This window comes from Musca domestica, unplaced genomic scaffold (genome assembly GCF_030504385.1).
Source record: "Musca domestica strain aabys unplaced genomic scaffold, Musca_domestica.polishedcontigs.V.1.1 2, whole genome shotgun sequence".
In the NCBI taxonomy this organism is placed as follows: Eukaryota; Metazoa; Arthropoda; class Insecta; order Diptera; family Muscidae; genus Musca; species Musca domestica.
The window spans coordinates 35,985,948-36,012,004 of record NW_026712249.1 but is presented as its reverse complement, the minus strand read 5'-3'; the positions used below and the strand labels follow the sequence as shown (position 1 = coordinate 36,012,004).

The 26,057-nt window shown below is 36.8% G+C and overlaps 3 protein-coding genes across 4 annotated transcripts; all 3 read left to right on the top strand.

The window, feature by feature from the left end:
* Positions 1-265: 265 nt before the first annotated feature.
* LOC101890101 (uncharacterized) lies at positions 266-4,359 on the top strand. Its single transcript, XM_005186635.4, has 3 exons — positions 266-528; positions 2,942-3,114; positions 3,182-4,359. Exons 1-3 carry the CDS (start codon positions 429-431, stop codon positions 4,310-4,312), a joined length of 1,404 nt encoding a protein of 467 aa, XP_005186692.1. The 5' UTR covers positions 266-428; the 3' UTR covers positions 4,313-4,359.
* An 8,366-nt stretch (positions 4,360-12,725) lies between these two features.
* Positions 12,726-18,382, top strand: LOC101889937 (uncharacterized). The gene is made up of 3 exons (XM_005186634.4): positions 12,726-12,997; positions 16,941-17,119; positions 17,192-18,382. The coding sequence occupies exons 1-3, from the start codon at positions 12,853-12,855 to the stop codon at positions 18,308-18,310; spliced, it is 1,443 nt and encodes a 480-aa protein (XP_005186691.1). The 5' UTR covers positions 12,726-12,852; the 3' UTR covers positions 18,311-18,382.
* A 276-nt stretch (positions 18,383-18,658) lies between these two features.
* On the top strand, positions 18,659-25,754 carry LOC101893376 (uncharacterized). 2 transcript variants are annotated; one of them, XM_059122122.1, is made up of 4 exons: positions 18,659-18,876; positions 22,325-22,459; positions 24,335-24,507; positions 24,562-25,754. In XM_059122122.1, exons 1-4 carry the CDS (start codon positions 18,762-18,764, stop codon positions 25,672-25,674), a joined length of 1,536 nt encoding a protein of 511 aa, XP_058978105.1. In that variant the 5' UTR covers positions 18,659-18,761; the 3' UTR covers positions 25,675-25,754. The 2 variants fall into 2 exon arrangements, with proteins under 2 accessions (XP_058978105.1, XP_005186711.1); XM_005186654.4 differs by lacking the exon at positions 22,325-22,459 and having other exon boundaries at positions 18,661-18,876.
* The last annotated feature ends 303 nt before the right edge of the window (positions 25,755-26,057 follow it).

Genomic DNA, 26,057 nt, shown 5'->3' with positions numbered 1-26,057 from the left:
ATTGGCTGAGGGTATGCATCTGTCGTCAAAACCTACTGATACTTTTTAACTCGTTATTTCCCGTTTTTCTTACCACTTTACCACACATACCAACCTCGTAACAATAGCGTATACGTAAATATACGTATGTGTGTGTGTGTGCGAAAAAAGTATGTAGGTATTTTTATCAATGGATAAATTACTTCAGCCCCTCAAATAATTAATCATAACAAATTTCCGTGTAATTGCATTAAATATATATTATTTTCAGAAATAAATTATGCCAATGAGGGTAGTCTTTTAGCAACATTGGTGGCGATCGAAGCTATAAACTTATGCTTACGATCATTTAGACGTGAAAACATTTTTTAAATATTTCGAAACGAAATTGAAAGAAGTTGTAATTACGCTTTATAAATACCGAACATTTTACGGGAACAATTGCTGTGATGTCATCACCGACAACTACCGTTCCCCCACCGGGGTTCTATGTGACGTCGAGCGAACCGACGACAAAGAGCAAACCACAATCGACATCGCTTACGGCAGGTGATTGAAGACAAAAAAAAACAAGGAAAAAAATATATAAAATATATTCTGATATTGCGGGTGTTAATTGAGAATAAAGCGAAATAATTTCGAATATTCCATGAATTTTATGCGAAAAAAAAATAAAAACTTGTTGGTCTATTCCAGGTATCAGACGTAATAAAAATTATTAAAATCTACAAAGGAATGTTTCAGGAAATTTGCACATTGTCAAAATGTATTGTACATAAAAAGGGTGATTTTTTAAAAGCTGTAAAACAATTTTTCACAAGAAAAAAAAAAAGAAAAACAGAAAAGAAAGGCCCAATGTGGCACGTGGCCGACTTTATTATATAGTAGAACTATTAATGAGAAATAAACGTTTTTTTATAGGGAATTTATGATTGTTTTTATGACTTTAAGGCAGATATAATTTAAAGCCGAAAGGAGCTACTAAATTTGACGGACTGAAACGATATTCATCAAAATCCTTCTTATTTGAGCTGGTATTACACATTCTAGCCACAAAAAACGCGTGAAATCGGACAAAGATATATATGGTAGCTATATTCAAATCTTAGCCGATTTCTAAAGAATTTAACAGAGGTATTTCTATTTGGCGTCTTTGTTGTTGTGTCAGGAACTTAAATACAAATATATATATGGGACCTATAGCTATATGAACAGATTTTCACCAAATTTGATATACTTTCTTCCAAGCTAAATTCGTTCGTATATGCCAAAAATCATTCAATTCGGGCTTTTATTAAGCATTTGAAATTTAATAACTTTAAAATCGAGCTAAGATATATGTGATAAGGTATATCCAAATCTGAACCGATCTCGACAAAATTTTGCAAAAAGTATTTCTGAGCTGTATTTGATATATTTGAACAAAAATCGTTATTACATAGTTCATATTACGGCTGTGCAAGACAAAAATAACAAATCGGATAAACAAAATATATGGGAGATATAGCTATATCTGAACCGTCTTTCAAATTTTACATATTTATTATATCCTAAGCCGTATGGCTAGAGCGGGAATATATCATTTGATACAGCCAAACCCTAGACCCTAGGTCTCTTTGGACCAAATCCGTTTCAGGACAACTGTCTGTCTCTCTGGCAAGCTGGTGCGAACGATAACTCTCCAAGGGAGTATCCGGAGATGGGCAACAGCGGTCTACTCCTTCTGGTACCTCCCCCCACAAAAGTTCGAAAATTTCAAAAACAAAAAACAAGTAAAAAAGCTGTAACTTCGGCCGGGTCGAACTTTAAATACCCTCCACCATTTGGAACGAATTTGACAATTCTCAAAAACAATAAATAAAATTCGTTAAAAAATTCTGTTAAAATCTTAAAAATACCGAATGTAGCTGTTATATTAAGGTCTATACGACGACATGAACCTGCATAGGTAGCATTTGTCGTAAGCCATTACAATATTCAAATGCGAAACTTAAAAACAAATAGGTTATATTGTCGATAAAATCATCAAAATACCGAATATCGGGAGGTACCGTTGCACGGGAGCTCTACGAAGACGTGGACCTGCACAGACAATTTTCTGTCTTAGGCTGTAGTATCTATTACGAATTTTAAATACCAAATTTGAAACAATTCCGGTGAATAAATGTCGCTAAAATCATCAAAATACCGAATATTCTGAGGTACCGTTATATGGGGGCTATACCAAAACGTGAACCTACATGACCCATTTTCAATACCAAAAGTCCTGCAGACATAACATACATTTGAGCAAAATTTTATCAATCTACTTCAATTCGTTCGGAAGCTAGAGTGATTTCCACAGATGGACTGGCAAACTTAATATATGGTGGAGGGTATAAAAAATGATCGGTTTACTCATCAAGTAACTCCCCCACAAAGGGTCAAAAAATTCAATAATCATAAATCTTAGAAAATGTGATGTAAGAGTCCGATTGTCTTCGAATTACACACGTCACAATATTTTTTTAATCCAAGGTCTGGTGTGAAGATGGGATACATCCCTTCTGGTACCTCCCTCACAAAGGGTCAACATTTATAATAAATCCATGAAGCTCAGAAAACGCGTAATTTACATCCAATTCCATTCAGACTTGGTAGGTCTCAATATTTCCATAAACACAAGATCTGTTATAAATATGGTAGAGATCGGACCATTGCTTCTGATACACCCCCACCCCCCCCCCCCCTAGGGTTCAAGAATTTGGAAAACAAAACGCTCAAAGAAAGCGAAATAAGCATTCAAAAACACAAAACGACTATAAAATCCGAAATAAACATCCGATTCTCTTCATATTTCACACATCCCACTGACAACTGGCAGCTCCCTCACAAAGGGTCAAAATTTTGAATATCCATGAAGCTCATAAACTCTAAGGGTGTACGTGTTAATTTGTATCTTATAATTCATGCCTTCTTTCAGGTAGCATGATTTTTCTTTCGGCCGGAATGAATATGGCCCTGGGACTGGGTTGGTTTCAATATAGCATCTACGGTTCGGCCAAACATTTTTGTTTCTCATGGTTTATTGGCGTCATAATTGGTACAATACTAACGGCTCCGCTTGTCAATTTTATGCCCAAGAGATATATACTGGTAAGTCCAAGAAAAAACAGAAAACATTATATACATTTCTAACATCCTGCTCCCTTTTCCCTTCCAGAGTCTCTCCACCTTTTTGATACTGATCGAAGGCATACTCTTTACAAGTGCCCCCTACAATTATGACTCGTTGTTGGCTGGACGTTATTTCAATGGCATTGCAATTGGCCTGACCATTTCGCCCTTCCTCATTAGTGCCAGTGAAATTGCGGCCAACTCAAATCGTGGCGGCTGCCTGGCCTTGGAACAATATTCCATTAGTCTGGGCATGGCCGTACAAATGTTTTACGCCTCGTTGTGGAGTTATTCCATCGATTTCTCCATCAATCGCGTGCATGGTATTATCGACATTGTGTTTGCCCTCTTGGCTGGCATATTTTTGTATTGTTTCTTCGTCGAGTCGCCAGTGAGTTATATACGCAAGGGTGAAGATGGTCTGGCTTTGGAGACATTAGCCCAACTGTGGCAACCGAAAGGTGTAACGACGCCCGTGCGTTCGCTGTTCGAACAGCACAAAGCCTATGTTCGAGATCAGGATAATTTATCAATGGCTGAAAGTTTACGACAAGGTCTACTACCTCTGGTCAAAATGCTGTTCTATCGCAGCCTAATGCTGGCCTTTTCTTATTCCCTACCCCTAAATTTGGCCATGCAGTTTAGTCTGGTTTTGAGTGGCTATACCTGGATACCCATTGTGGCCGGCGGTGTACGGGTGTTGGGTTCCATCGTGGCCCTGTGTATGGTTGACAATGTGGATCGTAAGATTCCCTCGATACTCTCAGCCATTATTTTTGGCGGTATAATGATCGGCATCGGTTTGATTTTTCGTGATTTGGAAAATCTCCTCATAGCCAGCGAAATGACTGCGGCAATGATTCTGTGTATTGTTATGCAGCTGTTTGCGGGTTTCTTCACACCCTATACCTCTGTGTATGTGGGTGAGGCCTTCCCGTTGCGTGTGAAGCCCTATTTAATCGATATCTGTGTGATAGTTGAGCAAATTATTCACATAGTCCTCATTGAAACTGTTAGCCTGTATTTGGGTACGAATCTACTGGTCCAAGGTGTAATTATAATGGTTGTATTCATACTGCTCGGCTTGACAATGCCGGAGACGAAGAAAACTTCATTGGCCGAAGCTCAGCGGCGCTTTAGAAAATGGATATATATTAAATTGGACATTGAAGTATGAGGGGCATGACTTTTTTATAAATTGTTGTTAATAAATAAAGCTCATTAAACAAAATAAAAATTGTAGTAATGTACATAAATTATTTAAAAATAAAAATCAAACATTTTATCTTAGATAGCTATTACAATTTTACAAATAAAATTAAATTTTTATAGAAAATCAAATAATTGTCCCATTTAAATTATTGCTAGTCTTTTTAGTATTAGTTATTAAAAGAAATATATTTTACAACATTAAATTGTAAATTATGCATATAACAATTTTCCACTTTTTATTTCAAAGCGCAATTTTATTGTTTTTATCACAATTCGTAAATTATTACGAAAAAAAAATGTATTACAAAAACCTGGCAGTTTTTATTTCTAAAGGGTGTTTATGAGGGTATTTTTTACACCCTTCACCACATAGTGGTAAGGGTATTATGTATTCGTGCATATATTTGTAACATAGAGATGGAAGCGAGATAGACCCATATATATTTCATAGAATCACTTTCTGAGTCGATTTATGTACGTCAGTCCGTCTTTCCGCCCGTCTTTTTATCCGATTGAGATGAAAATTTCTAAAGAATATTTGCTTTGCCCAATGACGAACCCCATTAAAATTGGTGAGAATCGGTTGAAATTTAGATATAGTTCCCATATACATCTTCAACTGATTTCAGGTTAATTGTGCACCAAATGGCCAATATCAACCCAAATGGCCTGCATTTTGGCACTTCCAACGGAATTCAGGCCAAAAGCAAGTACTTCATATTTTTGTGAAAATCAGTTCAGATAAAAAAACTGCAACAAAGTCAAACGCCTTAATTTTAAATTATGTTTATACCCTACAACACTTTGTGTTGGGGGTATTATAAGTTTGATTGGGCCAAAAATTATGTAACACCTCGAAATATTGGTTTCCCACATAAGAAAGTATATATGGATCTTCCTATCTCGCCGAGCTGAGTCGATCGAGCTATGTATGGGGTTAAGGCCGCAGGGGTTGAAATGGACCAAAAACTGAAAAAAATCCTGATTTTGCAGTTGCTCTACAGGTCGCAATTATAGACCACTTAAAGCGAAAGTTAGCATGGGGCTAAAGCTTAAGGCTGGGCAGAAGCCTTTCAATTTTGATGGTCATCGGGTAATATTTAGTGGATGAAATAGGCCACAACATTTGTGTTAAATAAAAGTCATATTTTCCATTAAACCGCGAATATTTTTAATCCCGGCGAAATCACAAATAGACGAACAGGTCAATTCTGAGCGTTACGTAGATGCCGATAGTAAATATATCGGATATATATATAGCGAAATATATACAATGTGTATATACAAAGGAAGGGGATGTTAGTTAGAATGCTTATGTCTCAAGAATGGCTGGACCGATTTTGACAAATTTCGTCAATTCAGAATGCCCTCTTGACATAAAGGAATAAAATCTAAAAAAAATCGCATAAAAAGCTATCAATAATTATGTTAATATAGATTTTGTAATATTTTTTATTTTTTCATATTTTTTATCGCATGCGATTTTTTCAATTTGACTTTCAATATTTTGTAATATTTTTTCACCTTACAACACAGGTTGGGGTTATTATATACAGATTGCAATTATCGTCCGATCCTCACGAAAATTTTCACAAGGGTAGGGTTAAGCTCAGGAGGGCTAGGCCAATTGTTTTCAAAGATGTCCGCAATATATTAGGGGTTAAAATTGACCAACAACTAAAAATTTTCCTGATTTTGCGGCCGTTATAAAGGTCACAAGTAAAAATCAAAGGAAACGAAATATCACATGAAGTTAGAGTTTAGGACAGCGGGTAGAAAGGTACACTACTTTTGTGTGAAAAAATACTAACATTACTTACAGGCGATATCCGAAATAAACAAAAGGCGAACTTCTGACTTTTTTATGCTGATTTCATTGACGAATATAGCAGCATATCGTGTACAAGCAAATCATATTGATGGGTCTAAATTTGAGATAAAGAGGGGCCTATTGCATTTTCTAACATATTGTAGTGTTGTAGGGTATCACAGGGTCGGCCCCTCACGACTATAGCCTTTGCTTACTTGTTTTTATCTCACCCTGTAAATGTTTCATCCGAATTGTGGCTTTAATTCCCTGACATGCGTAATACGTACTCCACAATAACGATCTTTGGTACCAGATATCGGTAACAGCTCAGAAATAAATGTCTAAAATTTTTCTGTACTCGTTGCCGACGTAACTGACAATTCAGCAATGAAAAGCTGAAATAAGGCAAATAATTCTCATTCACTTGGTAATGACGATCATATATAATATTCGGTTTGGTTTACTGAAGAGGCCTTACCAAAAGTTAGTTTGTGATTTTCTGAATTATTTTCTGTACTTCGGCTAACAGAATAATTAGCCTTATAAAGGGATTCTGTAGATGAAACACCTTATAAAGTCATACAAAGACCGAGTACCCTTTCATCTATAAACGTAAGACGTAGAACGTTGGTCCATTTCAACCACCAAATATATTGCGGACATCTTTAAAACCAATAGGCCTAGTCCATTTGAGCCTAACCCTGCACTTATGAAAATTTTCTTGAGGATTGGACGATAATTGCAATCTGTATGCAATAACCCCAACCTGTGTTGTAAGGTGAAAAAATATTACAAAATGTACACTTCAATATTATAAGTCAAAATGAAAAAATCGCATGGGATAAAAAAGTATGAAAAAATAAAAAAATTTCAGAAAATACTACAAAATCTATATTTAAATCATTATTGGCATCTTTTTATGCGATTGTTTTAGATTTTATAGTTTTATGTCAAGAGGGCATTCTGAATTGACAAAATTTGTCAAAATCGGTCCAGCCATTCTTGAGATATAAGCATTCTAGCTAACATCCCCTTCCTTTGTATATACACATTGTATATATTTCGCTATAAATATCCGATATATTTACTATCGCCATCGACGTACCGGTCAGAATTGAGCTGTTCGTCTATTTGTGATTTCGCCGGGATTAAAAATATTCGCGGTTTAATGGAAAATTGGATTTTCATTTAACACAAATGTTGTGGCCTATTTTACCCACTAAATATTACCCGATGACCATCAAAATTGGAAGACTTCTAGCCACCCCTAAACTCTAGCCCCATGCTAACTTCCGCTTCGATTGGTCCATTATTGCGACCTGTAGAGCAACAGCAAAATCAGTAAATTTTTCAGTTTTTGGTCCATTTCAACCCCTAAATATTATGCGATAATCTCCAAAGGAAATAGGGTTCTATTCTGACCCTAGCCCCACCTCCATTTTAAATTTCGTGAAGATCGGACCATAATTGCGACCTGTAGAGTGATTACAAATTAACATGGACAGACGGACAGACGAACGGACGGACATACATAGCTAGATCGACTCAGCTCGGCGAGATAGGAAGATCCATATATACTTTCCTATGTGGGAAACCAATATTTCGAGCTGTTACATAATTTTTGGCCCAATCAAACTTATAATACCCCCAACACATAGTGTTGTAGGGTATAAATACATATTTTTTGATCAGCGTAAATATTGCAATATTAACTTATCCAGGCCGCCCTTCTGTGAAAATCCATCTAGCTACTGAACGGAATAAAATAGATAATAATTTCGGCATTTAAAATGTTTACTATTGAATATGGGCCATATGGATCCACGTTTTGGTGAAGGTTCCATCATATTTTTCAAACAAATGTTGCAAGTTTCGGTATAGACCTCGTACGACGGTATTTTCGGATATTCTCTATTCAAGCCACATTTTCGCCAAGAAATCATTGCAAATTTGGTAATTTTACCAACCGATATTAGTCACCTTTTTTAAAATTTTCAACATATTTTTCTGTAGATTTTTGATTGAACGAATTATTTGGAAATTTTGTTGCCAACGATAATTCTTATTTATGGACTACAACGTTTTTTTTTTTTTTTAAATTTTGATAGATTACCAAATGACCCAATCTCAGCTCTCATGTTAAACACTTCATCATTTGAGTATCAATGAAATTAGGTGATAATGGCAAATTAAAACGGAAATTAGAATTTGATTTCGTTTGTATCTTTTTTTTTTTTTTTTTTTTTTTGCAATCAGCGATATTTAAAATATTGATGGAATTTTGACAACCTGAAAAATATTACCGATTAGCCAACGATAGCGATAGAAGTAAAAAACCCTCTATCCTAAATGTTGGTCAAATCGGATAGGGGTTAACTATTCATACAGGATGAGATAAAAAACTGCAACAAAGTCAAACGTCATAATTTTTAATTTTTTTTTAATTTTATTGAATGAAAGCAAAAAAATGTCGGAAATAGCATCAAATTTTAGAATAAGTTTAGATTTGTTCGAATTGGTCACCTTTGGCACGAATTATGGCCTTCAAACGACCAATGAAAACGTCACACGCTGCCGCATGTTGCTCTGCGGTATTTTGGCCCATTCTTGGTGATGCGCTTGCTTGAGGTGGTCGACCCTTTGGTATTTTTTAGTGCCAACCTTGCTTTCCAAAATACTCCAAACACAATAGTCCAACGGATTGGTATCCGGAGATTTTGGTGGCGATTGTGCGCTGGAAATGAAGCAAGTAACCTAATTTTGTAACCATTCTTTGGTGGCGCGTGCTGATTGCGATGGTGCTGAGTCCTGTTGGAACGTCTAAGGTTTGCGGCCTAAGATGTTTGCGTGCACAAGGCTTTAATACACCCTCCAGAATATTTTCGCAATAATATTCGACACTTATTCTGATGTCACGGTCGATTAATACGAGCGGAGAGCGACCATCGGCTGTTATGGCGGCCCACACCATCACCATGGCCGGCGCTTGAGTTCTAGTGGCCAACCGTAGGTGCACATTTTCTGCTGACCTCTTTGTTTACAAACTACTGGACAACGAATGTTTTCTCATCGGAGAAAACCGAATTCGGCAGTTCACCACTTTCGGCCAAGCGAAGCAACTCTTTAGATCTTTTGGGACTATTTTCTTTCTGTTCCGGTGTAAGTTCTTGAACTTTTTGGAATTTCTACGGCTTTACCTCGAGCTCATTTTTCAATATTTTCCGAATGGAATATTGCGATTTGTTCAGGTAACGAGCCATTTTTCGGCCTTTGCGACGCGAGTTTCGATCAAGTCGCTTCTTTACTTTTCGAATCATTTCTGCTGATATTGCTGTTTTCTTCCGTCCACTTCATTGACGTCGGGCTACGCTACCAGTATCACGTTATGACTGATGGTACGAAACACGAAAGATTTATTCACATTTAAATGCTGGAGTGCTCTCACGATAGCCACTTGTGGTTTTCCAGCCAATCATAAAGAAATCACACTATCACGCTTGAATTCCATCACGAATAACTTTTTTTCTGGAAAATTCTCACTAAAATGCTTTTGTACGCTTGTAAACAATATAATGAGCTGTCACTGGAATAATTTTAAAAGCTGTCGGACGAGTGGCTTAGAAATGACAGCAATCTGTAGTTGGTTACAGTGTTTTCATCTCACCCTGTATTGGTCTGCCTTGAATGGAGCATGCGATTGGTTCGAATATTTGTACATCGTAATATTTTCTCCAAACATAGATCGAGAGAATAGCTTCCGGTACTTCCCCGCAAAAGTTCAAAATTTGGAACAAAACACGAAACTCGTATTGAGCTAAGGCGAGCGAAGTAGCTGACATGGTTCAAATTTGAATATAATTTGGTGTGAAATTTAGGTTAGACTTAAATTGGGTGCGAAAATATTGGCAATTTTCTCCTTGTTAAAACCTTACGAGTACAAAGTACGAATAACCTGACTCATGACAATTTTTTTTCAAAATCTCTCCTAGGCCTACCCTTTAATATTAACAAATAAATCAATAAATAACAAATAAGATCTCTGTGACTAAAATAAAACTCTGAATAGATTGCCAAGCCAAAAAAAAAAACACGAACCACTATCAAAAGTTTGTCATATCTTTTTGGCTCGCATTTTGTTTCCATGGCTAGGTACTTCAAAGAGATTACTAATCTTGATGTGTTTCTGTTTAGTTTCCCATTTTTTCTTTCTGATTCCGAGAAACCCCCATTGGTGGTGAATTATGTTTTCAGCAGCAAAACAATATGTTATCAATAAAATTTTCCCGATAACTCATTACAGGTGAAATTTGTTAAAATGAATGTTGGACAATTGTTTTGGCGCTACTCAGAAAACCCCCCCCCCCCCCAAAAAAAAAAAGGGCTAGCCAATTGTGGCATTGGCCAACATAAATTGTATTGCGACTTTCAGAATGCCAACACTCAGATAAGAACCAGCTCAAAATACCCATTATATATTAACTTCAGAAACTTCCCCTTTCGTATGTATAAAACTGATACTTTTTGATTTGAAGAATTTATCTCTGACATGTATTAAATGATACGATTTGATAACAGACTTTTCTTTGGTTGAGAGGTGAAAGGGACTAAGTCCCTATTTATTATTAGAGACCGAATACCTTGTATAGATATTCTATAGACCATTAACTTTGCAAAATTTTCTTAGAAACCAAAGACCTTCTAAAGGTCTCCTATAGACCAAATAACTTGTAACGGTATGTTATAGAGCTAAAAACTCGTAAAGGTATTATGTAGACCTCACTCAGGTTTTCTAGATACCGAGGAACCGATCTGTAAGGGTCTTCTATAGTCCGACAACCTTGTTAAGGCCTTCTATGGACCGAAGACCTTGTAAGGGTCAGTTATGAACCCCAGGTCTTGATAAGGTCTTCTGTAGACCAAATATCTTGTAACGGTCTTCTATAGCCTGAAGACCTTGTAAGGGTCTCGTAAAAGTGTTTTCTAGGCCCTAGACCTTATAAAGGTTTTTTGTAGACCGAGAACCCTGTAACAGTCTTCTATAGTCTGAAGACCTTATGTTGTGGACAGAGGACCTTGTAAAGGCATTATATAGACCGTAGACCTTGTAAAGGCCCTCTATACGCCCACAACTTTGTAGGCCAAAGACCTTATAAAGGTCTTTTTTGGATCGAAAACCTTGGAAGAGTCTTCTATGAATCCCAGGCCTTTAAAAGGTCTTCTATACACCGATGAGCTTTTAAGGTATATTATAGAACACAGGCCTTTATGGAACATAGGCCAAAGACCTTATAAAGTTTTTTTTGGGGCGAAAACCTTGGAATTGTCTTCTATGAACCCTAGACCTTTCTAAGGTCTTCTATACACTGATGAGCTTGTAAAGGTCTTTTATGACCAAAGACCTTGCAACGGTCGTCCATAGACCGAAGACCTGGTATCGAATTCCTGGTAAAAGTCTTCTATAGACCTAAGGCCTTATATAGGCCTTCAATACGCCAAATACCTTGTAAAAGTCTGTTATGGTCCCCAGAATTGGTAAAATTCTTCTATAGACCAAAGACCTTGTTAAGGTCAGCTATAGATCGAAGAAGACCATGGTCAGAAGGCCTTTTATAGTCCGAAGAAACCCAAATACTTTATAAGAGGCCATGGAAGGATCTTGTATGGACCCCAGGCCTTGGGAAGATTTTTTGTAGGCCGAAGACCTTGTAAAGATCTTTTATGGAACACATGCTTTGTTAGGGTCTTGTATAGGCCGAAGACCTTATAAGGATCCCCTATAGGCGAAATAATTTATAAAGGGCCCATGGAAGGATCCTGCATGGACCTTTTTAATGCCTTCTATGAAACGAAGACCCATTCAAGGCCATTTAGAGACCGAAAACCTTGTAAAGGTCTTGTATGGACCGAGGCCTTATAAAAGTCTTCTAAAGGCCAAATACCATATAAAGGTATTTTATAGTCCGAAGACCTTGTGAGGATCTCCAATAGGCCAAATACTTTATTAGAGGTCCCTAAAAGGATCTTCTGTGGAACCCAGGCCTTGTGAAGATCTTTTATAGGCCGAAGACCTTGTAAAGATATTCTACAGACCGAAGACCTTATAAAGGCATTCTATATGCCGAAGACCTTGCAATGATCTTCTATAGGCTCAAAATCCTTTTAAGATTTTCTTCGTTGGGATCTTCTATAGACCAAAGACTTCCGCGTATCGCAAGCCTTGCAAAAGTTTTCTATAGACCGAAGACCTTTTAAAGTTCTATATAGAGTGCAGGTCCAGTACAGATATTCTATAGACCGAAGAACTTCTATAGACCGAAGATCTTGTCCTCTATACCAGGAAGATCTTAGAACAGTCTTCTAGAGACCGAGGATCTTTGAAAAGTATTATAAAGATCGCTAAACTTTTGCAGATCTTCAAAACAGAGAAACCTTTTTTAAATGGTTTTCCATTGTGGACTTAACCCCTTTTCTTTCACAACCACGCAACGAGTATTATCTCAATTAATTTTCACAGATTTTAAACAAAGCAAAAAACATATATTTATTTAGTTAACCCAACTAGAGTTCGATTAGTAGTACAACCGTTTTGATCGTTAAAAGTGCCGAGACGAAAAATACAGTCAAACGCTCCAAAGCTGTTGTAAGCAGCTCTAATAAAAAGAATTTTCACATTTTTCCTTTAAAGAACAACTATAATGTCTCAGGGCACAACCGGCAGTGGTGAAGCCCCACCGATTGCGATAAATGTTACAAATGCAACAACAGCAACGACAACCGGACCTGCGCCCAAGATCAGTCGTGGTCGTCTAAATAAGCCACAATCACAAGCAACAGCAGTTGGTAAGTAGCACTGATTGTTATCAGTAAAAATATTTTAGTCAAAAATTCGATTGACATTGACTTTGAGGTAGCAATTGAATTTTGGTGTTATTGTCGGTCAATTGCCAGTAATAAAAAGTAAACGTTCAATAAAAACATTACCATTTCATACGTCACTAGAATTAAATATCTGTGGCACGAACGAAAGGACAGACGCACGACTCAGAATGTGATTCTATGTGGGTCATCAAAAGGAACTACAAGTCTGTCTCGCTTTCTTCTCCATAATTCCACGGCAGTGTGGAATATTTTCATACCCTACACCACAAGGTGGTCAGGGTATTATGTCTTTGTGCATTTGTTTGTAACAGGCAAAAGGATACGAGATTGACCCATAGTTCCTTTTGATGATCTGCATAGAATCACTTTCTGTGTCGATTTATGCATGTCCGTCTGTCCATCTGTCCATGTATTTTTGAAAACAAAGTACTGTTCGCATTTATTGCCCTATCCAGATGAAATTTTGCACAGATCATTTGTTTGGCCCAAGGACGAACCCTATTGAAATTGGAGATAATCGGTCCAAATTTAGATATAGCTCCCATATATATCTTCATCCGATTTGCCTTTTATTGTGCACAAAACGTGTAATATCAGTCCGAATAGTATGGAATTTTGCACGTACGATCAGATTGGACCTGAAAATGAGTATGCCAAATTTGATCGAAATCGGTTCAGATATAGCTATAGCTCCCGTATATATTGTTCATCAGATTTGTTATTTTTGTCCTCCGCAGCCGTAATATGCACTTTATAACAACAATATTTGGGAAAATATATCAAATACAGCTCAGAAAAACATTTGCTAAATTTTATCAAGATAGGTTCAGATTTTGATATAGCTCCCATATATATCTTCGTCCGATTTACCTTTTATTGTGCACCAAACGTCTAATATTTGCCCAAATTGGATGAAATTTAGCCTAGAAGCTAGTATGTCAAATTTGGTGAAGATCGGTTCAGATATAGCTATAGCTCCCATATATACTGTTCATCCGATTTGTCATATTTGTTACCCACAGCCGTAATATGCACTCCGTAACAACGATATTCAGGGAAATATATCAAATACAGCTCAGAAATATCTTTGCCAAATTTTATCAAGATCGGTTCCGATTTGGATATAGTTCCCATATATATTTTTATACGATTTCAAATTAATTGTGCACCAAATGGGCAATACAAATCCGAATTTAAAAGATACAAATGCTTCGGCGTATTTAGTTCTTTGAACTTCAAATTATAATTATAATCATGGCGTATATGATTGAATTCTCCCATAAAAACTTGTAATTGTTATGCGCAGCTCTACTAAATTAGCAAAGTGGTGTAGGGTATCATAAAGTCGGCCCCGTCCGACTTTAAGAGTTTCTTTACTAGTTTAATACTTAAATTCATCTCCCGCGAAACCACATCCAAGGCATTTCGATCTTTATATTGATGCTGTTCTCGTTGCAGTTAAAACTCGAATATCGGGGTTATAGCAAAATATTTACAAAAATCTAAATTTTCAATTATTGTTTTGAATTCCCATTAGCACAACAGAAGACGTAAATATAGGGCAATTTTCATGAAATTTTCCATGGTCTCATGGCTCCGGTCAATAATATTGTGCGACGAAATTCAGATTTTTAATAAACATCAAGGAGACCAAAAAGCTTATGAAATTAGTAAAAATGCATCTAAGTTCGGGCGGGCCGAACTTTTTATACCGTACAACATTCGGAAGGAACTTAAAAATTTTCAATAAAAATTCCGTCGAAAAAAACGCTCATTTTTTTCATAGGCTATAGCAACGATTTCCGGTGAATACTGTCGCCAATATCATCAAAATATCGAATAAAGGGAGGTACTGTTGTATCGGGGCTATACTAAGACGTGGACATGCATAGACAATTTTTCTTCATAGGTTGTAATACCCATTACGCACTTCAAATACGAAATTTGACACAATTCCGGTGAAAATATGGCTAAAATCATTAGTAGCGTTATATGGGTGCTATACAATACGTAGACCTATATAGACAATTCTCTTCCAGGGGTGAAGTACTCAGTGGAAACTCCTTGTGTAGAGTTTTAGACAATGTCATTAAAATGAAATGTCTAAAATCATCAAAATGCCGAATGTCGGTAGGTACAGTTATATGGGTCCTATACAATATCCTGGTCCGCTCATCTTCGAACTTGGCCTGCCAGTAGACAAAAGACAGACATATTTTAGTTTCCTATCTTTATTCGTTTTGACTCTAACGTAATTACAACAGACGGGCGGACGGATTGGGCTAAATCAATCTTTACGCTGATCAAGAATATATATATTTTGTTGGGTCTAAAATTATTGTTTCGATGAGTTACAAGCGGAACATATATTCGGTGTTTTTATGATTTTCAAAAGTATTTTTTTACGAATTTTTTTTTAGTTTCCAAATTCCTTCCAAATGGTGAAGATTATTCAAAATTCGCCCCGGTCGAACCTTCTGCTTTGTTACTTGTTAAAGTTTACATCGGGATAGGGTTGGAAAGTTCGGCCTATTTTTATACCGTCCACCTAAAATGTAAAGATTCCAAAATTCTGAAATAAAAAAAAAGTTCTCGGTGTTAATAAATTAATTTCAACCATAAAAATTCAATTCAGGCGATTCTAACCCTAATTAGACAAGCATTCTATCGCTCTTCTGTATAAACCCCATATAGCGTTATTTCCTGATTTTCGGTGTTTTGATTTCGGCAAATTTTTATGTGTAACTTGTTATTTAGATTTCTGAGTTGCTGTAATCTCCCTATGAAAAAAGAAACATGTAAAAAAACATTAATTTCGGTCGGGCCGATCTTTTAATACCCTCCACCTTAGGCATTAGAACACATTATGACTCACAAATGACAACTTTTAGACAAATTTGTGGGAAAGTGTGGCAAAAATCATCAAAATATCGAATATCGGGAGGCGCCGCTATATGGGGCTACACTAAAACGTGGACCTATACATGCAATGTTTCTCCAACGGAGGTACAACCCATAATGACCCACAAATAAAAATTTTTAGACAAATCCGCGAAAAAATGTGGCAATAATAATCAAAATACAGAATATCGGAAGGTACCGGCATATGGGGGCTATAAGAAAACCTAGACCTATACATACAATGTTTCGCCAACGGAGCTAGAACCCATTATGACCTACAAATACCAATTTTTAGACAAATCCGTGAAAAATGTCTATTCGTCTGTCCGTCTGTGGAAATCACTCTAGCTTCCGAATGAATTGAAGTAGATTGATAAAATTTTGCTCAAATGTTTGTTATGTCTGCAGGACTTTTGGCCATGTAGGTCCACGCTTTGGATTAGCGCCCCTTTTAACGGTACCTCCCGATATTCGGTATTTTCGTGATTTTAGCGACATTATTCACCGGAATTGTTTCAAATTTGGTATTTGAAGTTCGTAATGGATACTACAGCCTATGACAGAAAATAATCTGTGCAGACCCACGTCTTCGTATAGCCCCCATGTAACGGTACCTCCCGATATTCGATATTTCAATGATTTTAAGAACATTTTTCACCAGAATTTGATATTTGAAGTCCGCAATGGTACCTGCCCATATTCGGTATTTTGATTTTATCGACATTATAACCGATTTTTTTAAGTTTCGCATTTGAATATTGTAATGGCTTATGACAAATGTTACCCATGCAGGTTCATGTCGTCGTATAGACCCTAATATAATAGCTATATTCGGAATTTTTAACTGATTTTATTGTTTTTGAGAACTGCCAAATTTGTTCCAAATGGTGGGGTGTATTCAAAGTTCGGCCCGGCCAAACTTACAGCTTTTTTACTTGTCATTTTTTAAATGAATCTCCGATTTTACTTGTTTTTAAAATATTTGCCTTTATTTCATTTACAGGAGCCCTTCTGTTCACTTCGGCCGGCATGAACATGGCCATGGGTTTGGGCTGGGCCGAAAATGCTCTCTACGCCTGGACTAACCATTTCTGTTATTCTTGGTTCATAGGAGTGATTATTGGAGCTGTAGTCTCGGTACCGTTTAGCCATTTTATGACGGCAAAGAAAAAATGGATAATGGTTAGATTCGAAGTACGATTTTAAGTAACGTCAGCAAAAACCAATCCCCAATTCTCTTTTTTTTTTCTCTAGGCCACATCGGCTTTCATCATTCTCTTTGAGGGCATTCTCTTTGCCGGTGTACCACGAGACTATGACACATTGTTGGCGGCCCGGTATCTCAATGGCATTGCCATTGGTTTGATGGCGGTACCATTTCTCATACATGCCAGTGAAATTGCCGTGGATTCGTATCGCGGCAGCTGCCTTATGACTGAACAATATTCCATATCCTTTGGCATTGGCATACAAATGATTTACTCATCTTTTTGGCCGGCTACGGTGGATTTTCCCGCCAATCGATTTCATGGAATTCTGGATATAGTCTATAGTATATTGACCCTGGTCTTCATATCCTTCTTTACGGAATCTCCGATTGATTTTATACGCAAAGGAGATGATATGGCTGCACTGGATTGTTTGGCCCGCCTGCAAAATCCCAAGATTGTGAATGCCAATACGCATGCGCGTTTGGAACAGCAGAAATATTATTATCAGGAGCAAAACTATGCAACAGTGGAGAAATGTGTGAAAAAGAGTTTGGTGCCTTTGTTGAAAATGCTGGTGTTTCGCAGTGCCCTGTTGGCCTTCTCCTACAATTTGCCCTTGAACATAACGCTGAAATATAGTGTCCTCTTGAATGGTGATATTTGGGCTGGAACTGTGGCTGGAGTTTGCCGGATCGTTGGTGTTTTCTTGGCCTTTATCATGGTGGATCATGCACCCCGAAAGATACCCTCAACAATTTCGGCCATCATTCTGGGTGGTCTACTCATTGGCCAGGGGACATTGTTCAAAGATATCTACAATATTTTGAATTGGAGGGGTATTAACACAGCCATGGCCCTGTATATAGTTATCCAAGCCTTTGGGGGATTTTATAGCTCCTACACCTCGGTATATTTGGCCGAAGCATTTCCCCTCAAGGTGAAGCCATATTTCATGACATTCTGTGTGATCATGGAGGCAGTTATTCAGATTATATTTATTCAAACCATATCGCTGAGAATTGGCAACAACCTTTTGATTCAGGGTATTATAACATTGGTGGCTGGCATCGCCTTCTTCTTTGTAATGCCTGAAACCAAAAATTCCTCATTGGCCGAGGCCCAGGAGGGTTATAGTAAATTGCTCAATTTTAAACGTAAGTGAGCTGTTAGCATTGGAAAACGACACAAACTCGAAGCATTATTAAATTATTTTTAATATATATATTTTTTTTTAATATTTGTCATTGAAATTTATTTTGCAAAAAAATTAAAAAAATTTGTAAAACCACAAAAAAATCATTTGTGGTTCAATTCACATTCATTTTTAAGAAATCCAAACAATACAATTTGCTAGTAGTAAAATAAAAACTGAAAATAAATATTTAAAATAAATCGAAGAAAGAAAGAGAAAATGAGAACAAAAGTTGTGTTGAGTGTGGTTTCAGTTGGTGTCATTGTTTTATTTTTACATCCGTTTTCATAACTCATAATCATCTGTCCATGATATTCTATCAATCGTGATTTAGTCTCGCCCAGTGCAGATCTAGAACAATAAGTGATCGTATAGAGAGTTATTGTTTTTTTTTTTAATCCGTTCAGAGTAATTTGTGGAAATGTCACAGTCTCCAACTGGAGCACCAGTGGTGTGTGAAATCGGAGGAACCCAGCCGAGTCCGGCAGCAATGCCAACCTGGTATAGCCGTCATCATTTGGCTTCCATGGCTGGAGGTAAGCTGTAATCAGTATACAAACTTCTATCAGAATTCCCGGTGGAACTGCTTTGATTGTGAAATTTATCGGAGATGGGGAAGAAACATATTTCCCGTGTTATATTAATTTTGTCATTCCATTTGTAACTCCTCGATATACCTCGATATAAAAAGTCGGATAAACCCAAAAAATATATGATATATGTTGTGGATCAGCGTAAAAGTCCAAGCCGATTAGCGATGGCCGTCTGTCTGTCCGCTATCCTTCAAAAATTTTGCACACTTGAGCAATTTCCCAGTAGAGAGGTTAAATTTGTAAATGAGCTATGTCGGTCGACGTTTTCGTATAGCCCTCCATACAAAGATACCTCCCAAATTGTTTAAAATTTCGTATCTTAAGATCTTAAAGGGTACTGCAGCCTGTGACAAAAAAAGCATATTACATATGCAGGTCCACGTCTTCGTATATCCCTCACATAATGGTACCTCCAAATATTCGTCATTTTAATTATTCTAGATACATTATTCAATGCAATTGCATGAAATTTTTTAATTGACGAATTTTTTGGGTACTACAACATATGAGATAAATTTGTCTATGCAGGTTCACGCCACCGAATAGCCTTCGTATACCCCCCAATATTCGGTATTTAGATGATTTTAGCGACATTATTCACCGGAGTTGTTTCAAAATTCATATTTAGAGTTTATAATGGAAACTACAGTCTATTACAGAAAATTGGCCCCATATATCAGTACCTCTCTATATTTTTTTTTTTTTTGAAATTTCGTATTTGAAATTCCTAATAGTTATAACAGCCTGTGAGAAAAAGTGTCTATGCAAAAGTGTCTATGCAGATCCTCACCTTCGTATAGCCCCCATAAAATGGTACCTCCCAATATTCGGTATTTTAATGATTCTAGAGACATTATTCACCGTAATTTCGTAGTTTCGTCTTTAAAGTTCGGAATCAATACTACGACGTACGAAAAAAAATTACGTATGCAGGCTCATGCCTTCGAATAGCCCCCACACAAGGTATTTGTTATGTTATATAAATTCGGTATTTTTGTGATTTTTAACGACATTATACACCAGATTTTTTTTTCAAATTTGAAGATCGATATACCCTTTGTATAGCCACCATATAAGGGTTTTCGGTTAGGCAGTATTTTCCGGCGGATTTATTTTTTTGAAAGTTTTAAAGTTAAAGAGGTGTTAAGAGTTTGGTCCGGTCGAAATTATTCTATATTTTTTGTTTTCTTTTTTTTGAAATAAAACTCAATTTTGAACAACATTGGAGGCAACCTTTTATTATTATATTCTCAGTCCTCAGGTATATCTCATTTGTTACGACCAAAACGTGCCTCATCGAATCATCGGTTTTTGACCCTAGGTCTCTTTGGACCAAATCCGTTTCAGGACATTTGGAATCGATCCAGAGGAGTCAGTCCATCTGTCTGGTTAGTACGCACGATAGCTCTCGAAAAGAGTATCCGATTGGGTGCATCGCAATATTATTGTCAATTTTAGATCGAGTTGGGAGATGGGAAATATCGGTCCACTCCTTCTAGTACCTCCCCTACAAAAGGTCCAAATTTTCGCCGAATATAATTTACCTTATATAACAAGATAGGATCATTCAACTTTGTGCACACCTTGCAAATTCCAATATTTTTACCTAAGTCATGTGAAGTGTTAAAATAGACAATCCAGGTCCACTTCATCATGTGCCTCCCACATAATTGCAACTCTTATAAAATGCGAAAAAATTATCTGATTCTGGCACATTACAATATTTCTGCTAACACAAGATTTGATGTGTAGATGGAATTTATCAGCCCCATAACTCTGGTATCCCCCTCAAAGGGGTCAACATTTTGAATAACGAAGACATCATAAATAGCAAAATGAGCATATGATTCTTTTGAAACGTAACACATCCCAATATTTCCACCTACACAAGATCTTGTATGGAGATGAGCTACATCCGCCTAATCCTTCTGGTACCTTCCCCACAAAAGGGTCAACGTTTTGAATAATTATGTCTCATATAACATATTATATAAGAAATCGATTGTCTTCAAGTTTTGCACATCTCAATATTTTTACCAACACAGAATCTGGTATGGAGATCAAATATATCTCACCTCTTCTTCTGGTACCTCCGCCACAACATGTCAAAATATTGAATAAGTATACCTATAAGAAAATGCGAAATAATAACCCGATTCTTTTCAAATTTCACACATACCAATATTTTTATTGACAAAATTTTTGGTTTGAATATGAGATATATCGGTCTACTTCTCCTGGTTCCCACACCCCTATAACGGGTCAAAATGTAGAATAATTATCTCTCATAAAATGCGAAAAATTATTTGATTCTTTCTAAACTTCGCACATTTAAATATTTCTATTGACACTAGATCTGGTCTGAAGATGATAAATATCGGCCCACCCCTTCTGGTACCTCGCCACAAAGGGTCATAATTTTCAGTATTTTTATATCTAATAACTTGCGGAACATGTCAACGAAGCTATTCAATGTTGGCACCTTCCCCACAAAAATTGAGCATTTTGATTATAATTTATTCGCATAAATTAGAGAAAAATGTCCAGTATTTGATGAAGTTCAACAGCTATATCAAACTTAACACATATCCTCAAAATTGTCCAAAAAATATCAAAGATCTCAGGGTAAGATAAAAAAAAACTGCAACAAAGTCAAACGCAATAATTTTTACTTAATTTTTTTCTTAATTTTATTGAATCGCCTCTGTCTCCAAATCATAAAATGTCGGAAATAGCGTCAGAATTTAGATTAAGTTTAGATTTGTTACAATTGGTCACCTTTGGTACGAATTATGGCCTTCAAACGGCCAATGAAACCGTCACTCTCAGCCCGCATGTTGCTCTGCGGATTTTGGCCCATTCCCGGTGAAGCGCTTGCTTGCGTTGATTGACACTTGGGTATTTTTTTTTTGCTTTCCAAAATACTCCAGACACAATAGTCCAACGGATTGGTATCCGGAGATTTTGGTGACCATTGGTGAAGCGAGGAACCTCATTTTATAACCTTGAGCGGTCTTGGGTGGCGCGTGTCTGAGTCCTGTTGGAATGCCCAAAGCCGAAATGTTTGCGTGCCCAAAACAAACTCCAATATATTTTCGCGATAATATTCGGCATTTATTCTGATGCCAGCGAGCACAATTTCGACATATGCATTTTTATGTCATTGGGATTGTAAACTAAGTGCCAAATATTAAACAACATCGGTTAAAAAGTTGTTAATATCATCAGAAAACCAAATATCGAAAGGTACATGTACCAAAATGTAAACCCATATGACCCGTTTAAGAACTTCACCTACTGAGAAAACCTGTCGTTCCATTTTAAGGACGCTAAACTGATTCGGTACGTTTTACATCGGGTCATTCTAATGTGAGCTCTAATGAAATTTCAGATGGTGCAACAAATAATGCTAATGGGAAAGTAACGCCACTAGGATTACTATTGACGTTAATCGATGCCATAAACGTTATGGCCAAATCATTATGGGACGAATGGACCGAAGAATACAAGGAAATATCTCAAAGGGGTAATATTTTTTTCCACGAAACTTTCATAACATATCTCAAAACAAAAATTAGTTCTCATTTAAAATATGTTGAAATTTACAAGGGAAAGGTAATGAAAGTAGATTTAGCAAATTAAAAAGGGTTAGTCGGTTTTGCCGACAGATGTATACACTCAGTCAATGTTAATTTATTAAAATATATTCAGCATGCGTTATAGAGCTTTTTTTCTGAAAAAATGTGGGTTTTTCGAAATTTTCATTTCTCGAAAACGGTTAAAGATATTGAGAACAAGTAAAAAACTGTAATTTCGGCTGGAATACCCTCCACCATTTGATAATTTTCAAAAAATAAATAAATAAAATTAAAAAATAAATAAAAAAATTCTGTTAAAATCTTAAAAATACCGAATATAGACAATATATTAGGGTATATATGACGACGTGGACCTGCATCATCAAAATACCGAGTATAGGATTATATGGGGGCTATACCAAAACGTGGACCTGCACAGAAAATATTCTATTATAGGCTGAAGTATCCATTACGAACATCAAATTCCAATTTTGGTAAATAATGTCGCTAAAATCATCAAAAATACCGAATATCGGGAGGTACCGCTATACGAAGGCGTGGACCTGCACAGACAATTTTCTGTCTTAGGCTGTAGTATCCATTACGAACTTCAGCCATAAAATTTGAAACAATTCCGACGAATAATGTCGCTAAAACCATCAAAATACGGAATATCGAGAGGTGCCGTTGTATGGGGGCTATACAAAGACGTGGACCTACAAAGACAATTTTCTGTCATAGGCTTTAGTATCCATTTCGAACTTCAAATACCAATTTTGAAACAATTCCGGTGAATAATGTAGCTAAAATCATCAAAATACCGAATATCAGGAGGTACCGCTATTTCGGTTTTAGGCTGTATTATCCATTAGGAACTTCATATACCAAATTTAAACCCATTTGGGTAAATAATGTCGCTAAAATCATCAAAGTACCGAATATCGGGATGTACCGTTATATGAAGCCATACCAAAACGTGGACCTACATGGCCCATTTTCAATACCAAAAGTCCTGCAGACATAATATATATTTGAGTAAAACTTTATCAACCTACTTCATTTCGTTTGGAAGCTAGAGTGATTTCCACAGACGGACAGACGGACGGACATCGCTAAATCGACATAGAGTTTTCGAGGTGTTACAAAGGGAATAACAAACTTAGTATACCCTCCATACTATGGTGTTGGGTATAAAAAAACAGCAAAAGTTAGCACAAATCAAGCGCAATTCAGCATATCTTTAATTTTTCAAAGTTCAAAAGTTCTGCTATACATTCGATTTTTTTCGCATTTGGTAACAGATATCGAAACTAGAATATTTTCCAAAAAAAAAGTTTTTTTTTAATAATCTTCGAAATTTTTCAAATTTTGAAAAAAAAAATTTTAAATTTTATTTTTAAAATTTATTTTTTTTTTTTTTTCGATTTTTCGTTTTTTCCACCCCACAAAATTGTTAATTTTTCGAAATTGCAATTCTGGCATACTTTCAAAATGTTCGTTTTTTTCGAATTTGGTAAAAGATACCGAACAAAATTATTAGGTACAAATTAGCACAGACCCAGTACAATTCAGCACAACTTTAATTTTTTCGAAATACGAAAAAAATCTGATATTATAAAAAATTTACCACAATTAAACGCAAAATTAAAATTTTAATTAAAACATTTTGTTTCGATTTTTCGTTAAACAACTGATAATTTTCAATTTTGGCATAGTTTTGAAATTATCGTTTTCCATTTCGACTAACCGCTAATGCAGACCACATGCAGGATCTACAATTTGGTGGGGTAATAAGTAAAACATTTAAATCATTTCTCTTACAGGCGCTCTATTGTTCATTTCTGGAGGCATGGCCTTTGCCCATGGCTTGGAATGGGCCTCGTTTCGTGTTACTGGCTTTACGCAACATTTCCACAGCTCCTGGTTTATTGCAATGATGATTGGTACCGTCATTTCGATGCAAATTAGCAAATATATACCCAAGAAATTTATAATGGTATGTAGAGCTATTTGAAAATGGATCCATAAATAATTATTGCCTTTTTTCCAGTTGACGTCCTCCCTACTGATTCTGGCTGGCGGTATAATATTTCTGGCCGATCACAGTACCATAGATGCTCTGGTGGCTGGACGTTATCTCAACGGCATTGCTGTGGGCCTGCTGACCACACAATTCCTCTGTCACACTGGTGATATTTCTCGGGTAAATGAGCGGGGGGCCTGTCTGGGTCTGGAACAATTCTCACTGACCCTGGGCATGACTGTAGAAATGATAATCACCACACAGTGGGGTGTGGAATCACATCTTTCGGCCAATCGTTTACATGGCCTATTGGATGTAGTGTTGGCCCTGCTCTCAGCCATTGCCTTGTGGTATTTTGTGGAATCTCCAGTGGATTTTTTACGCATGCGCGATGAGCCGTCAGCATTGGCCAGTTTGGCAAGGCTACAACGTCCGCCAAAGGTGAACAAGAATACCAGTGTTTTGCTGCAGGAACACAGTGCCTATTTGAGTGAGCAGGAGAATCTTGGTGCCCGCAGTTGGTTGGGACCTTTGGCAAAAATGCTGATATTTCGCAGCATGATGTTGGCTTTCACATTCTCCTTGCCGCTGTCGAAAATTTTGGAACACAGTGCAGCCACAAATGTTGAGCAATGGCCCATCATAACAACGGCCTGTCTACGTTTGGTGGGTAGTTTCGTGGCACTAGTTGTAATCGATAAAGTTGGTCGAAAGCTGCCTTCGCTGTTTGCAAGCTTTTGCGCAGGTGCCCTTATGCTGGCCATTTCGGTTATATGTCTTCATCGCCTGCATCGTCTAACCGATTCCACGCTAATGTCCTATGTTGCCGTATTGTGTATGGCCCTACAATTCTCGGCTGGGCTATTTGCTCCAATTAGCTCGGCCTATATGGGGGAGGCATTTCCCATTAAGGCCAAACAGTATTGTGTGGCAGCCTGTGTTATCCTCGAACAAGTCATACATGCCGGTGTTATCGTTGCCAATGTTGGCTATGGTGTAAGAGGTCTCCTACTGGCGGAGAGTATAATGATACTGATTGCAAGCCTATATTTTTGCCTAACAATGCCCGAAACAAAGCATAAAAATTTGAGAGAAGCCCAGAAAATGTTTCGATATTTCTTTAATTGGAAATTTTATTGAATGTATTTGAGTTATATTGTAAAGCATTTTTAAATTGAGTTAATAAAACAATGCCAGATTAAGTTATTATTCGTCGTTAATGCCAATAACTGATGGTGTAGATATTTTGGTTTACCTGGTGTGAATAATGCAGGTAAGTACAATTTGCTGTAAAATTAAATTGTTTTCTGTACTCCCTCTGGCTTTGACCTTGAGAAAAAGATTTCTCGAAGCAAATTTTTAGTCAAATTTTTAGCAGCATTTTAGTCTTTACCATGGGTGGAAAATTCTAACCCATAGCCATAACCATAGCAATAACCTTGAACAACAATGGCAACAACAAAAAAAATAACAAAAGAGAAAATACAATGCCAATAACGAGAGTAATATTAACCAAGCAGCCC

Bases quoted from the DNA above. Each gene is read 5' to 3' on its own strand.
- LOC101890101 (XM_005186635.4), top strand. From the start codon at position 429: ATGTCATCACCGACAACTACCGTTCCCCCACCGGGGTTCTATGTGACG. The intron at 529-2,941 runs GTGATTGAAGAC...GCCTTCTTTCAG, and splicing joins ATCGACATCGCTTACGGCAG to GTAGCATGATTTTTCTTTCG. The intron at 3,115-3,181 runs GTAAGTCCAAGA...TTTCCCTTCCAG, and splicing joins TGCCCAAGAGATATATACTG to AGTCTCTCCACCTTTTTGAT.
- LOC101893376 (XM_059122122.1), top strand. From the start codon at position 18,762: ATGTCACAGTCTCCAACTGGAGCACCAGTGGTGTGTGAAATCGGAGGA. The intron at 18,877-22,324 runs GTAAGCTGTAAT...ATGAAATTTCAG, and splicing joins TTTGGCTTCCATGGCTGGAG to ATGGTGCAACAAATAATGCT. The intron at 24,508-24,561 runs GTATGTAGAGCT...CCTTTTTTCCAG, and splicing joins TACCCAAGAAATTTATAATG to TTGACGTCCTCCCTACTGAT.
- LOC101889937 (XM_005186634.4), top strand. From the start codon at position 12,853: ATGTCTCAGGGCACAACCGGCAGTGGTGAAGCCCCACCGATTGCGATA. The intron at 12,998-16,940 runs GTAAGTAGCACT...TTTCATTTACAG, and splicing joins ATCACAAGCAACAGCAGTTG to GAGCCCTTCTGTTCACTTCG. The intron at 17,120-17,191 runs GTTAGATTCGAA...TTTTTTCTCTAG, and splicing joins CAAAGAAAAAATGGATAATG to GCCACATCGGCTTTCATCAT.